At 42.1% G+C, this 15955-nt stretch overlaps 1 protein-coding gene across 7 annotated transcripts; it reads left to right on the top strand.

Annotated features, from left to right (window-relative positions):
• The first annotated feature begins 2137 nt into the window (after positions 1-2137).
• LOC123053801 (isoleucine--tRNA ligase, chloroplastic/mitochondrial) lies at positions 2138-14733 on the top strand. 7 transcript variants are annotated; one of them, XM_044477347.1, is made up of 22 exons: positions 2138-2396; positions 2482-2632; positions 5021-5175; positions 5260-5361; positions 5948-6017; positions 6169-6281; positions 6504-6572; positions 6921-7028; positions 7667-7811; positions 8479-8710; positions 8785-9071; positions 9179-9315; positions 9730-9877; positions 10541-10672; positions 11066-11194; positions 11592-11719; positions 11789-11953; positions 12354-12479; positions 12912-12985; positions 13089-13338; positions 13988-14167; positions 14256-14733. In XM_044477347.1, the coding sequence occupies exons 1-22, from the start codon at positions 2373-2375 to the stop codon at positions 14508-14510; spliced, it is 3180 nt and encodes a 1059-aa protein (XP_044333282.1). In that variant the 5' UTR covers positions 2138-2372; the 3' UTR covers positions 14511-14733. The 7 variants fall into 7 exon arrangements, with proteins under 7 accessions (XP_044333282.1, XP_044333289.1, XP_044333283.1 ...); XM_044477354.1 differs by lacking the exon at positions 2138-2396 and having other exon boundaries at positions 2499-2632; positions 4935-5175; XM_044477348.1 differs by lacking the exons at positions 2138-2396; positions 2482-2632 and adding an exon at positions 5448-5500 and having other exon boundaries at positions 5045-5175.
• Positions 14734-15955: the final 1222 nt, after the last annotated feature.

The following is a 15955-nucleotide window of genomic DNA, read 5'->3' as shown; positions in this document are numbered from 1 at the left end:
TTTGATGAACTTTCTTAAAATTCGATGAATTTTTTTTAAAATTCATGAACCTTTTCCATTTTTGCGTTTTTTTCAATTTGGTACAAACCTTTTTGAATTATTTTTCTTTCAATTCGTGGTTTTTGTGAATGCTTTTTCAAAATTACGTTTTCTTTATTCAAAGAATTGTAGTGAGTATATAATACTAGTATATGTTTAATTTTTTTACTGAATGAATGGTTAAAGGAGCTCTGTTTCCACTGATCAGCAAATCGAGTGCTTCCTAATGGGTTTTTTTTTACGGGAAGGCCTTTATGGCTAGCTATATTAATTTTAAATAACAGTCACATCATCTGCTAGTGAACTAGCAATAAAAACGGGAGGCTCTTCCAACCACAAAGACGGAGGGTTAGAACGTCCCCATTGAGCTAAGACATGCGCTACCATATTAGATTCTTTATTACAATGTTCTATAGTAACCTTCCCGAAATCCGCCAACATATTACGACAGCCATCTAGAACCGGAGCCGCCACCATCGAGTGTCCTTCATTCCGAATCGGAGAATTCACCACCACAATATTGTCCATCTGCACCACAAAATTAGTACACCCAATTCTTTGCAGAAGCTTGAGTCCCTCGAGTAAAGAGGCCGCTTCTGCCGAGACTACATCAGCAACATATGCCAAAGCAGTTGTAGATGCACCAATGAAACCTCCTCGATGATCTCGGACAACCGCGCCACACGCACCCGAGTGATCTTCATCTAAGAAAGATGCGTCAACATTCAAAACAATCTGTCCTGACAGTTTTTTGCCCCAGTCATTCAGACGTGGTGTAGCAGGTTGCTTTCCTACAGCTCTTACAAAATTCAATGTCAGCGCATGGATCGCCAGGGCTGTACGGTGAGGTGGTTGCACTTCTTCTCCTCGGACATATTGCCGACGTTGCCACCAAAGATACCAGCATGTTGTCGCAATCAGTTCAGGTAGTTCAATTGTATCCATGTATGGTCTCTGAATGGACCTATCACACAGTAGGAAATCAATAATCCTTGCTCCCGATCTGTCTACAAGTGTTGCATCGGCAATGTCATTGTAAATTCCCAGTGCCGTCCATACTGCTCTTGCACGCTCACATTTGAAAAGAAGATGACATATATCTTCGCACCCCAGCTTACATACTGAGCACTTCCTAATGGTTAGCGAGAGTAGACATATACATTGCCGTTCAGAGATCGAATCCCGGTTCTCCCGAGTAAACATGAACGTTTTATCTCGCAGTTTTTCTTTTTCTGTTGGTTTGCTGGGCCGGCCTATGTGGTGAGGCGTGCGGGCAAAAGTTCCCAATCCGACCCATTTTTGCTTGTTTGGTAGGATGCATAGACTCACCTGAGCTATGCTCATCTGATGCATAAAAGTGCCCTCAGCCATGCTCATCTCATGCACCCCAGACAGGGTGCATGGAGGCAGCTATGCGGGCCCTGACACTTGTCCCACCGACCAGACCACGTCCAGATATGTTTATTTTTTCAAAAAGAATCAGAATTTTAAAATTTGTTTAAATTTTCGAAAAACTTTAGAATTTTAGAAAAAATGAAAAAAAATGAATTTCAAAATTGTTAAAATTTTCAAAAAATCATAATTTCAAAATTTGTTTGAATTTTCAATAAATATTTGAAATTTCAATTTTTCTAAAAAAATCACAAATGCTCGGAATTTCAAAAGGAAATCAAAATTTGTTTGAATTTTGAAAAAAATAGAATTTTATTTTTTTATAAAATATTCAATTGTGTTTAATTTAAAAAAACTCGTAATTTCAAATATGTTCAAATTAAAAAAACAGAATTTCAAAATTTATTTTAATTTTCCAAAAAAGTTTAGAATATCAAATTTTATTTAAATTTTCAAAATATGTTTAAATTTGTGTTGACATTTTTTCAATTTTGTTCATCATTCAAAAAATATTCAGAATTCGAAATTGTTCAGCATGTCTAAACATGCAGGATGCCAAACAAAATCTCAGCTCAGTATGTCTCAGCGCATACATCACTATCAAACAACAACAACTTCATGAACTCAGCATGTATAAGATGAGAACAATTAGGCTAGGTCCATACATGCTACATTGCTACCAAACACACCCTAAGGCGCCGAACAGGAGCTCCCGAGTCAGGCATCGAATTGTATCTGAACATTATTCCTTATCTTAAGCCTTCCTCCCTGCTCTTTCCCCTTCTCCAGGCTCTCTCTCTGCGATAATCCTCCTGGTTCGAGATCCACATCCCGGCGAGACGCAGGGAGGTGCCACGGGAACGTAGCAGGGCCTCTCCCCTACGGAACTAGTGCGAGCTCGGCCGCCCGCCCGCTCGCTCCTCTGGCGGCGCCAGCGTCGGATGGACGCCGCCTCCTGCTGTCGCGTAAGCGCTCCCCCACCCCCACCCCCCTCCCTTGTACTGCCGAACCTCCTAGAGGCATTCCTCACGAGCCCCCGCTCTTCCGCAGGTCTTCTCGACGCAGAGATGCCCCTTCCCGCTGCGCAGGTTGGGGGCGGCACCGTTCTCCACCGGGCTGAGCGAGCTCTTCGACCCGTCGTCGTCGGTCTCGAAGCGCCGGTCCCGTGGCCCCGTCATGGCCGCGAAGAAGGCCGCGGATGGTGAGCCGTCTCTCGCTCCCGTCATTAGGGGGTTCAGGGTGGGGTTTTTGGTTAGGGGAATGGGTGACCGTCTGTTTGGTCTTTGGTGTTGCAATGGGGCGTCAGTTTTTTGGAGGTGGATTGCTCGCGAGTTGCACCCGGTGTTAGGGACTAGGGACACAAGCAGTGGCGGAGCCTGGAATTTGCTCCTTGGTATTCCTTGCAATAGAAATATAAGATATGATTTTTTTTTTGCAATAAGCTAGCAACATCAATGAGTCAATGACCTATATCGATAATCTCTAACAGTTAAGAAAGATTACAAAACAGCAAAGGAAATTGCAATATGACCCATTTTCTTAGTATGCTGCGAGAGTAGTGTCTTACTGTTGTTTCGAGGTGTTGTGGCAGTCCGTGTTGTAACACATGCTAAACTCTATTCCTCTTCTTGATTAATGAATGAGGCAAACCTTTTGCCTCTTTTCGAAGAAAAAAAGTTCCTTAGTTGATGCTCAATGCCGAGCTGCAGCTGCTTCGCGTCGATCCCCTGGAGGCGCCGGGCGTCCGTCTCCGCCGTGGTAAGTGACCGATGGTACGCGCACTGGAGGAGACACTCCTCGTCGGGCACCAACATCACGCATCCCCCATCTCACGTGCCGTCTGCCTCTCGCGGTGGGCGGCGCGTGCCTCCGACTCCGGAGTCCGCATCCGCGGCGCGCGGCGGAGCGGGCACTAGAACCCACCGCTGCCCGCGCGGAGCAGCGGCCGGAGGTGGAGGAGGCCGTCGAGCGCGCGGCGCCGATTGGGCTGCCCTCACAGATCCGCGCGCAGGGCGGGAAGGGCCGGCGCCGATGTCGACGCTGCGGCGAAGGGCGACAGGTGGCGTCGCACCTGAGAAGGAGCTGCCGCCCGTATCGACCCGCGAGCGCTCCAGCGCGATACGGAGCACCAGCTCGTCCTCATCTCCAGAGCTGCCATCGTAGTGGCTGCCGGTGCTGGACATGGTCACCGGCACTAGGGATTGGACGGATTGGGGAAAAGGGAGCGGAGTGAAGTGAGCCTAGGGTTTGCTCCGGAGGGGGATTTTGTGAGGTCAGGGTGGCCAGCGGTGGGCCGAGCAGACGTGGCGGACGCATCCGGGCCGCCTCATATGCGCTCTACATTTGGACTGGATATGAGGGGTGCCAGTCAGCCCAGGCGTTTGTCCACTGTTTGAGAGCTCCGGTTGGGTCGCTTTTTTGTGACCGGTCAGTGACCAGACGGTCTACCCGGGCGTTTAATATGTGTTTGAGAGGTCCGGCTGTAGATGCTCTTAGTAGGTTGGTGACAGGACGACTAGTTGTACATGCATATAGGGGAGTAGGCCAGGCAGGCATACATTCAGTGGAGTGCATACAGGTTTCAATATACAATACATACATATATAATATTTTTTCTGCCAAAATCATTGGTATTCCGTGGAATACCAAGGAAGACCCCTGGCTCCGCCAGTGGACACAAGCAGTAGTAGGATTAGACAAATGAATTTGAGTGCAGTTTCCTGAGCTTCGGATCGAGTGCTGATGAGGGTTTTGAGTGAAATTTGCCCGTGGTCGTAGTTGGAACTGACGGGGTGTTCGCTTGGTGGATGCGTGTAGCTCGAGCTTAATCTGGTCGGTTTAGCTTGGTAGATGTTGCTCTTTGACAAACGTCATTCTTGTTCATGCTCATTATGCATCATTTCATTGTAATTAGTTAAATATGTATGCAATTTTTTATTTAATGTGTCTATGCCTTCATCACAATTCATCACCATGTTCTCCTTTTGGTCTGTATAAGACTTCCATCAATATAAGCTTTCTGCATCCGGTGTCTCGGTATCAAAGCAATCTTGGTTTTCATTTTGTGAATACTAGAAGAACACGGTGAGCTTATTTTAGATGTTGGATGGTGGAAGCAGTGCTCAAACGGTGGTGATTGTGCTTGTGATGATGCAAACCTATTGAGATTATATGCTATATATACCCAGAATATGGGAATTTGATGATCTAAGGAGTAATTTTGCTATTCTTAGAAGTTCAGAGTTAAAAGTTAGAAAAACTCTCCATGTTTAATACACCTGAGTGCAGCCATGGGGATAAAAGTACCTTCCATTGAGTCTCAATAAGACATCTCATTACTAGCAGGTATTTTTACCGAGCTACTTACTGATCCTTAATGGTATAGGTAGTCCTTTTTTTGGCGGGAAACAGTATAGGTTTCAAAATGAAAAGCTCTTAATGATATAAGTGGTTTGATCTGGAACGTTTGAAATTGAAATAAGCAGTTAATCGATGTTTGACAGGTTGAGTCTCGCTTTAGTCATTGGTTCTCCTTGGGGTGTTAGAACACAGAGGTACCTGGAACTGATAGCTTGTCTGCTTTTCCTAGGTACGAAACAAAAAGATGGGAAATATAAGCACACGGTGGATCTCCCAAAGACGACTTTTGACTTGAGAGCAAACTCTGTTATGCGTGAGCCGGAGCTCCAGAAGTTGTGGGAGGAGAACCAGGTGCTGAAGAGGGTGTCTGAAAGGAATACTGGGGTGAGTTTACTTTTTCAAGTAGAGCTATAAATGAAAACTAAACTATTCATCTGACCTAGTTGGTTTTCTTGGTTGTTTGGTTAGGCTACATTTACTCTTCATGATGGCCCTCCTTATGCTAATGGTGATCTTCATATGGGTCATGCGCTGAATAAAGTCCTCAAAGATATTATAAATCGCTACAAGGTATCAGCTATCTGTGAATTTCATCTAGCTGTATGCACATGTTTATTTGCAAACCATTGACATATTTCTTTTTGGGTACGGATCAGTTCAGTTTCTGGGCCACCCCGTATTTTGATGCATGTGCCATTATCTTCGAATGGTAAAGTCTGCATATTCAGCTTGCTGTTGACAGTTCAACGAAGATTGAACCTATGTAAATGCCACTGCTCATGCTAGAATGGTAGATAAGCCGGCTTAGGTTATACAAGACTTTGATTGTTTATGAGGTATAAGATTCCAGATGAGAAATTTTCTTGTATAAAATCTTATAATATGCTGGCTCATTGTCACCTAATTTCTTTTTTTGAGATGGACACCATTGTAGTTGATTGTGTATGACATGATGATTTTTATAAAATTTTATTATGTTGTTCTGGCAACTCTCTTCTGTTGAAAGGTTTTGAACTCATCTTGTTCAATAATCAATCTGATGGTGGTGGTATGATCTAAATTCTTATCAGTACACACATATGAATTTGGAACATGGACCAAATGAAACCATAATTTGCCATTTATTCATCATTTTGATCTCTCTTCTTTTGCACAGCTGCTTCAGAATCACAAGGTTTCCTTTATTCCTGGGTGGGATTGCCATGGCCTTCCGATAGAATTAAAAGGTAAGTTCAACTCTATATGACCTATGGAAATGTTGTCATCTTGAAATGTTTTATCGGATTGTGGTAATTTGGTTGTTGGGGTGGGTTCACTTGGAACATGCCTGCTTTGCATGTGTTAGATTAACCAAGTAACAGTTGGTCATTACTGCAGTTCTGAAGTCAATGGACAAAGCAACATTGGATGCTCTAACACCTATAAAATTAAGGCAAAAGGCTGCAAAATTTGCTAAAGCGACCGTTAATGCACAAATGAATTCTTTCAAGGTAATGTTTTGTTCATTTTAAATTCTAGTTTCAATTTGGTCTGGTTAGTGAGTCAGATGCCCTTATTTAAGTTTTGCAGTATTTCATGGTGTGTTTACAGTTTTCTAAGGCAAGGCAGAGTCATTTAATGCCTGCCTGCCACATGTTCTTCTTGCTCACTGAAAGCCTTCAAAACGTTTTAGCTTTTAGTTCCTTGTATAACAAATAACACTGTGCTTGCAGCGGATCGGGATATGGGCAGATTGGGACAACCCTTACCTAACTCTGTCGCCAGAATATGAAGCTGCTCAGGTTTTCACTTTGTTACTCATACTATTTATATAAAAAGTCAGGGAAATGCATCCGATCTATATGTATCTATTCTGTTCACTCGAGTGAGAGCTTGGCCTTGGAGGTTGGATGACTTGGTTGGATTGTCAGCATCTCAATCTTGCTTGCAAATTAGAGTAGCTAATTTGTCTGTTCTTTTGACCTGTTTACCATGCCAGTATAAAGACAATATGATGGCGTATAAATTTTATTTTATGTTATGATAATTAATATCGACAGTTTTTTTTATTCCTTATCAGGAGCCCTTACTGATAATTGAATTTTACCATGACAGCAACAACCTTGTTTTCTTTTGTTTTGATATGCTAGTTGGAAGTGTTTGGTCAAATGGTTATGAGAGGATATATCTATAGAGGACGAAAGCCTGTCCATTGGAGTCCATCCTCACGTACCGCTTTAGCAGAAGCTGAGTTGGAGGTATTCTTAGTCTTTCTACTCGATTTGCATTAATTTAGTGTGAAACACTTTGTTACACAGTAATCTTTAGGTGAGTGTTAAATATGCAAATGAATAATCGCTAGTGCTGATTGAGGGATTGTTGAGAATGCAAAAACAATTGAGAATTCTGAATTATTTCAAAGTGGACTTGAATGCTGAATCATGCTTTATTTTGTGTTCTCTTTGTGAAGTTGCTTGACGTAGTTTACTAGTTGTCTATCTAGTTTTTTGAGCAAAAGTTATCTATCCAGTTAATTCTATCCCTACAGTGCTGCATGCCAACCTGTATAACTTTCGTTTGTAAGTTGTTTCATGTTGAGATTAATGCCTATGTTTACTAACCAACCTAGTGCGTCTTTGCAAAACTTGTTACATAAAGTAGTCTTGCACTAAACCTATGTGTGATAGTATCAATGCGTTACTGGCAATGGCTCTGCAACTTAAATTTATATGGTCAATCTGGTAGACCTATTTGTGGATAATCTGAAAATCCTAGAATTTTTTATTTGTATTTTTGAGCTGTATTGGAACTTCTGGGCATACAGGTGCTTATATTTTCTTTGGTTGTTGATTTATCTGTTGATTTTCCTTACGTATGCTCCTTTTACCTTTTCCAGTATTCGGAAAATCACGTTTCCAAAAGCATATATGCTGCATTCAAGATTACCAGCCCGTCTAACTCTGGGTTGCTAGATGAATTTCTCCCTAATGTTTGCTTAGCCATATGGACCACTACTCCATGGACAATTCCTGCTAATGCTGGTGAGGTGATGCCTTGTTTGCTTTTAATTCAATGGAAACGTCCAGCGAGTCACTCTGAACTGGGGTGTCATGATAGCCACCTTAAACTGTTTTGAAATTTTCAAATGGCGGGAAATGGATGACAGTAAAGTATTTGTCTGATTTTAAGCTGTATGTCTAACGAAAATCAACTCAAGGAAAATTAATATTAAATTTCCATGTGGAGATTTTTTATAGCAGTATGCTACTATGTAGTTCCTATAAGTAGTATGAAATGCCAATATCGTAGAATCAGCTAGCAGTATTTGAAGATAACTGATAATCAGGATAAATGAATATTAAGGCTATTAAATAACATGCTTGAGCGCCAATCATAACACATTGATTGCTTCCGATAAAAAAAATCACATTTATAGTTGGCATGAAAAATAAATCTCTTTTCATGCATTTGTATGATGGACAATGGGACACTGCCACACTGGTAATGTATTGCAAATTTGAAGTTTTTTATTCCACCACCTGACATTGACATTGTTTTATATTTCACTGGTACCACGGAATCAGAATATAGCATTGTTTCCTCTCTTACTCTTGCATGGTTGTTGCACATACCATGTACGAGTTTGCTTCAAACATTCCTTAATTTTTGGATTGTACTAACTCGTGTAAAAACCTTTTCTTGTATCAGCTGTTGCTGTGAACCCTGAGCTTAGTTATGCAGTAGTGGAGCTCCAGTCTCTACTGGAAAGTGAGTCAACATCTGGAGGAAAGCAACGAAAACTTGGGAGTATTTTGAGCTCTGGGAATGAGAAACCATTTATCATCGTGGCTTCTGATCTTGTCTCAGTTCTAGAGTCCAAATGGGGTGTGAAGCTTGTAATCCGGAAGTCATTTCCTGGTTCAGTCTTGGAATACTGCAGGTATTTATTGTGCTCTTCTAACTTCATTATGATTGTGCTTGATTTTTTTTTCATGCTATGCTTGGTGCCTTCAGAAACCTACATCCTGTGAATGGCAATGAATGTTCTGTTGTTATTGGAGGAGATTACATAACAACTGAATCTGGAACTGGCCTTGTTCACACTGCCCCTGGCCATGGTCAGGAAGACTACCTAACAGGTCTGAAGTATGGTCTTCCTATTGTTTCTCCCGTGGATGATGAAGGGAACTTCACTGCTGAAGCTGGACAATTTAGTGGTTTATCTGTCCTGGGAGCTGGTAATGCTGCAGTTGTGAAGTATCTGGACGAACATGTTTCACTTATCTTAGAAGAGCCCTACAGTGAGTAACTTGACAATATGTATACAAAGTTTTTGGGTATAAAAGCCATGTGAATACCGAGGATTTTTTTAGAACTTTGTCTGCCCATTGTGGTTTTTGGTTGTCAGAACACAAGTACCCCTATGACTGGAGATCGAAAGAACCAACCATATTCCGAGCAACTGAACAGTGGTTTGCCTCTGTGGATGGTTTTCGGGATGCTGCACTGGATGCAATCAAGCGAGTAACTTGGGTTCCTTCTCAGGTATTTAGCTGCTTTATTTCTTGTACCTATATTTTGAATCAGCAACCGTGTTTATGTTCCTTTGGTTTATCGTCTCACTGAACCTCTTTGAACTGTTAATCTGCTTATTAGTAGTGATAAAACTTAACGCTTGGCAACAGTGCTTGGTATGTTTGCTCAGTGCATATTTCTTATCTTAACTAGTGTATCTGCAGAAGAGCTTTAAGTTCCGTGCATATTTCTTGTCTTGATTTTTTTTTACTTTGGCAATTGATTTCTTTGTTCCTTATATCTGGTTTCATGCAACATTGCTGTGTTGCCTTGCAATCTATGTTTGTCATGCTAGCATGCATTCACCTAATCATACTCTTGAATTGCTATTGGTGTTTTCTGACAAGTTAACCTTGTTTCTTACCTGTGTTTCAACATCCTCAGGGTGAAAACAGGATTGTTAACATGATCTCTGGCCGTTCTGACTGGTGCATTTCCCGGCAGAGAACATGGGGAGTTCCCATTCCTGTTTTTTATCATGTAGACACACAAGAACCTCTTATAACCGAAAAAACGATTGAACATATCAAGGGTATGCCGATGTTTATGATTTCTTGCACTTCTTTGTTAGGCTCCCTTTGCATTTGCAACACCATCATTCTCAAGCAATTGCTAGTCTTGTTTGAAGTTGTCCCTCAAATTTTTTTAGATAATGCTCCTAGATGTTAACTTTCTGGTGCAACATATGAACTGAATTATGTGCCATATCTTACAGTATTTTCATCTAAGACTGTGTTTGACATTGCGGCGGGTGGATAATGACAATCTAGCTTATCCAACCAGCTTTTGCCTATTTTGATGCTTGTTTAACCAACTTATCTCTAGTTCTGTGACTATTTTCCCACAGCAGATTATAAAATAAGCACATCGCATTGTCAATATAATAAATAAGCACAGCGCAGCACATTCAGCTACCCCAAACTGAGCCTAAATACGGCTGCTGTATCTGTACCAAGTCCAGTTTAGAAATTTTCAAAGACATCTCTAAGATCCATTATGTGATCCTTTATGACAGCTTTTATCCATTTGCACTTGTACTTTCTGAATCATTATAAAACGACCTTATGCTTGCCATGCTTTCTCAGGCATTTAATTCCATTTCGACTTCTTTCCTTCTTACAGGAAAACTGGCTTTACTTCTGATTGGATTTTGAATCACATGATAGCCCGCCAATATTTTTGTTTTTTTATGCAGGTATAGTGTCAGAAAAAGGCAGTGATGCCTGGTGGTATATGCCAACTGAGGAACTTCTTCCAGAGAAATATCGTGACAAAGCATCTGAGTATCGCAAGGGCACTGATACAATGGATGTTTGGTTCGACTCTGGTAGGTTCCTGTCTTCATTGTTCTGCTAAGAATATAGTATATTTTAGAAAGTTCCGTTGGTGATGGTTATCAGTTGTGACAATGCATAAATCAAACGTTCACCATAGATCTCTGTGCGCGCGCGTGTGGCCGCACACTGTGAATCTTGACAGCTGCCATCATTTTAATCGCCAAGCCAGCCAAGTCATGCGTTATAATCTTGCATTGATGTCATTATTGGGCTTGTTATTGTGTATCCAGTCCTCCAGACTTATTTGGTTTTCCATGCCACCTTTTCTCCTGACGTCACATTAGTCCTTACCTCTAAAGCACTCATATTTCAATAATATCTTGAGATTGAGCATTGTTAAGAACACTTTCTATTTATTGATTCCACATCTTCTCTTCATTCAGGCTCCTCATGGGCTGCTGTTTCAGCAAAACGAGATGGCCTTAATTTCCCTGCAGATGTATACCTTGAAGGTTCAGACCAACATCGTGGATGGTTTCAGAGTTCATTGTTAACCAGCATCGCTACTACAGGTAATTATGGGTCCTATTTGTTGCAGTTCGTTCGGGTTTAATATCACCAGAAGTACTTCTTGTTGCGACCTTACATTCTTAGGAACAGATATTTCTTATATAAGATATAAGTTACCGCGTCACACTAAGAGTCTACACCGTGATTCATCAACAGTTATTCATTCCACAAGATATCTTTAAAGGCATTTTCGCTATATTTTCTGTATACTCATATTTATGTTAAAAAATGGAAAATTATCCATATGCAATGATCAATTATGTTTTATTTGTTTATTTTTCACGAGAACTCGGAAATCTGAACACTCATCGGTCTTTTATCTCAGTACTTTTGACATCTGAAATCTGGGGACTGACATAATTGGTTCTTCATTCTCCATTTTTTGCATTAAACAAACAGGAAAGGCTCCATATTCCAGTGTTATTACCCACGGTTTCGTATTGGACGAAGAAGGTTTCAAAATGAGCAAATCTGTTGGTAATGTGGTGGATCCTGAGAAAGTGATTGTTGGTGGGAAAAATTCTAAGGTATGTTGCTACAGAAACTTATGTTACTTTCTAGTTTTGAGGAGTGAAATATGTCTCAACCTTGTGCAGGAAGAGCCTCCTTATGGAGCAGATGTTCTCCGTCTATGGGTTTCTAGTGTAGATTACACTGGAGATGTGTTGATTGGTTCACAAATCTTACGCCAGATGTCTGACATGTATAGGAAACTACGAGGCACAATGCGTTTTCTGTTAGCAAATCTCCATGATTGGAAAGTAAGTTCAGGTGGCCAAGTATATATTTTCATTTCATTTTCTGATAACTGGAATGCCCCAGCTAACAACAGATGTTCTTACGCATTTTAATGTACCTTCTGATAATTTGAACCCATACTCATTTTACTGAACTTCTCCAGAGTATATACTTTTTCCTTCTTTCCTCGGTGCAAAGCTTTGAACTAATTTTGATTAAGTGAATATAATTCTTGGAGTTGAGAATTGTTTCATTAGATGTAGATAATAGGAAGGATGGCATGATACTCCCCTAGCTAAATACTACACACTGTTAATATTTTTAATTGTTTCTCTAGTTTCTTTTTCTTATTTATTTTTACAACTTTCCTTTCAGTGCATGCTTCTTTTCTAATCCTATCTTTTTTTATGTTCCTGTCTATAGCCGGAGAATTCTGTGCCCTACAGTGATCTGCCGAAAATTGACCAGTATGCACTTTTCCAACTGGAAAATGTCGTGGCGTCCATGAAGGATGGTTATGATAATTACCAGTTCTATAAAATATATCAGGTGTGTAACATTTTTCCGTAGTCACACTAATTCAGACTTACTTTTCTTTGCTCTCCTTTCCAGTTCCTCCTTTTTTTACACTGTGCGTGTGTGTTCACGTGTTTCTATGCACGTGCATGCGTAAACTATGGTTGGAACTATGTTTATCTGGTTTGGTATATTCAGGTCATATTTCTGATAAACACAAAGTGTGCTTAGTGAATATATGGTTTGCCGATTAGCAGTTCACTGGATTTGGATGATCAAAGTTTCTGGAAGTGGAATGATCTTGTTCAGTTACTCCTTTGTTTTCGTTCTGCATTCTGGAAGTTGTTTAATTTTCTTTTTCAAAATTTCAGATCACATGCGTTGCACAATTGTTATATTATGTGATGCCATATGCTTAGGATGGTCCACTTCAGATATACATCGACATATGTTTCTCTATTTCAGACCCTTCAGAGATTCGCCATCGTTGGTTTGTCCAATTTCTATTTTGATGTTGCAAAAGACCGACTTTATGTTGGGTATGACATTCATCCAATGTTCATTTCCATCTGCACCTAGTTCTTAGAATTGATCTAGCTAGTGTTGTTTGTTAATGCAACTTATGTCATCTTATCTTATCAGTGGCCGAGTTAGCTGCACGAGGAAAAGCTGCCAGACAGTACTTGCTGCACATCTACTCTACCTTGTTAGGGCCATTGCTCCGATTATGCCACACTTAGCAGAGGATATCTGGCAGAACTTGCCCTTTCAACACACCTTGGAAGATGGATCTGTTGCCAAGTTTGCTTTTGATCTAAAATGGCCAGATAAGAATGAAGAATGGTGCTCAGTTCAAAAGGATGATGTTGATTTTCTGGGTGTTATCCTGGAGGTACACAACACTTCTGTATCACTTTAGAGGCATTCATTCATATACTAGTAGTTGTGTTTCTTTGCCATGGTATATGGGTTGTAGGTAGGGATGCAAGTGGCGCCCTCCCTGTCCTGCAAAACTATGCAATTAGCATACTATGGCCACAAAATTAACACTAACGTGTACTGGGGTGTGTGATATGTGGCACACTGCTTACATCCCTAGTTGTAGGTTATAACTTGACCGATGTATTCCTAGAGGCCAGCCATCTTTTCTTCAATAAATGTTTTATGAAACCCGTGCCTCCAACTTGGACCATTCCAGTTCAACACATCCAAGTTCCATCATATTGATCAGAAACAGATGAAACCACTTCTGATGTGTAATACACACATTTCTGTTAAATTGGTTAATTAATTGCTACTACCTCTTGAACTGCCAAAACGTCTTCACATTGGTGAACAGAGGGTGTAACTAATGTAAGACGTTTTCGCAGTTCAAAGTTCAATCGTTAGTGAACAGAGGGTGTAGATACTAGAACATTTGCAGCTCTTTTATTATCATTATTATTTTATGGTCATTATTTTAATATATTTTGTTGCCACACATGAGTTCATATCTTCAGCACAGATTTCTTACAGATATTTTGCATTTGCTTGTTAACCAGTTGAGATCAGAGGTGAACAAGATTTTGGAGAGCGCTAGAACAGGGAAGCTGATAGGCGCTAGTTTGGATGCAAAGGTTTATCTCCATGCTGAAAATCCTGATACGGTATCCAAACTGAAGGAGCTGGCTTCTGCAACCAATGATGCAGATGCTCTTCATCGCCTATTTATCACGTCTCAGGTAGAGCATTTGTCTTTTCTCAAAATCAGAGGCCCTCTTTCCGCATTCAATTTTGTTTTGACGTCTCCTCTTCTCTGTCTTTCTGCAGGTGGAGATTCTCCCATCCCTGAGCGAAGAAACCAAATTGGGTGTGTCCTATGCGGGAAAGTTCAGCGACCCACGCACGGGAGAGATCTGGATCGGTGCGACTCGTGCGGATGGCGTGAAATGCGAGCGCTGCTGGGTTTACACCAAGGACGTTGGGTCGTTCCTTGACCATCCTACGCTATGCTCGCGGTGCCACGGCGTCATTGATCTGCAACCGCAAGCATCTCCTGCCACCGCCGCCGCCGCTGTCGCTTGAAGAGCGGCGACCTGGATCTAACCTCCACTTCATTGTGAAGATTGTAGGTGGAATTCATCAATTTTTTGTTCCTCGAAGAAAGCTTTGACCGTTATACTGAACAAAATAGAAGAGAAGATTTTTAGGGGCTTCTGAAACCGGTTTTGAACCCCATTTTCTTTGTATGTAGTACAACTACACATAAGCTTTACCAATTTTTAGTAATTGGAGTTTTTGACCTTCCTGTACCCGTGTTGCAGAACTCCTCCCACTATACAGTAGATGAAACAATTTTGCGCCTAAACTCGATGGATGTTGCTGATAAATACTTCCTCCGTTCGTAATTACTTGTCGCAGAAATGGATGTATCTAGACGTATTTTAGTTTTAGATATATCTTTTTTCGAGACAAGTAATTCCGAACGGAGGGAGTAACAAGGCCACTGAAAATCCAGAGAACAGCACACTGTTACAACAGCTTCCAAAAACTTCATACAATGTCATTCCATGTAAATTAACTCCACGTACTACATCTTAATTTCACACATAGCATGCGGCGAGAGCCCATTGCTCGGAGTTCCTTTCTCCACCCCCACACCCCCCAGCGTCGCCTAGCTCTGGCGACTCGGGGGTGAAAACCTAGCGCCGCCGCCAGAGGCTTTGCCGGCAAAGCTCGCGCAGGACCCAGGGACGGCGGTGGCGGCGGAGCGTTTCTCCCTCCGGTTGGTGGGGCGCGGCGACGCGAGGCGCAGTGCCGGCGGCGCATCTGGTCGTGATCGACGGCGGTCTCACTTGGCGTGGGCTGCTGTGTGCTGGTGGATGCGAGGCGGCGGTGGGCGGTTGTGCATCTGCGGCGTGGCGGCCGAACGACCAAGTGGTCTGGATCTGGGTCCAGCGAGCCGGTCAGGTGCGGCGCCAGCCTGCATGTGGCGCGGGGCAGAGGTGTTGGGGTTGCACGGTGTGTGTGCACGGGATGCGTGGTCGTGCGGGGGTGCAGCCATGCCGGTCTGGGGGTGCTCCTTGGTACCCAGATCTGGTTTCTTCCCGCAGCTCGCCTGGCCAACCGGCGGTGCCATGGCAATGACCAGGGGGCCGGCGGTGGAGGCCGTCGACGGGGATTGACTACGGCGATGACGGGGTGTGGTCTGTGGAAACTAACTCGGGTTGTATTGGCATTTAGCCAATTCCGGAGTCAGGGCCCATCAACGCTTCCTTGTGTATCGTAGGTATAATGTTGTCTAACAACAATATCTCGTTTGCGCACCTGAGAGGTTTGCACGAGCCTTGCCTACGTGGTTCAGCTGCAAGTTCGACCGAAGTTCATACATTTGATTGTGGAGACTTCCGTATCAGTCGCAGTAGGAAACTCTGGAATTACTTCCAAGGTCTCTTTCCTTTGATCTGATGACGTAGATACTGTTTATCTCGTCGAGTTGCACTATTCTCCCACTCACCTTTTTGAAAGAA

This window comes from Triticum aestivum, chromosome 2D (genome assembly GCF_018294505.1).
Source record: "Triticum aestivum cultivar Chinese Spring chromosome 2D, IWGSC CS RefSeq v2.1, whole genome shotgun sequence".
In the NCBI taxonomy this organism is placed as follows: domain Eukaryota; kingdom Viridiplantae; phylum Streptophyta; class Magnoliopsida; order Poales; family Poaceae; genus Triticum; species Triticum aestivum.
Note: the sequence above shows the minus strand (reverse complement) of the source record. Positions and strands in the feature narration are given on the sequence as shown.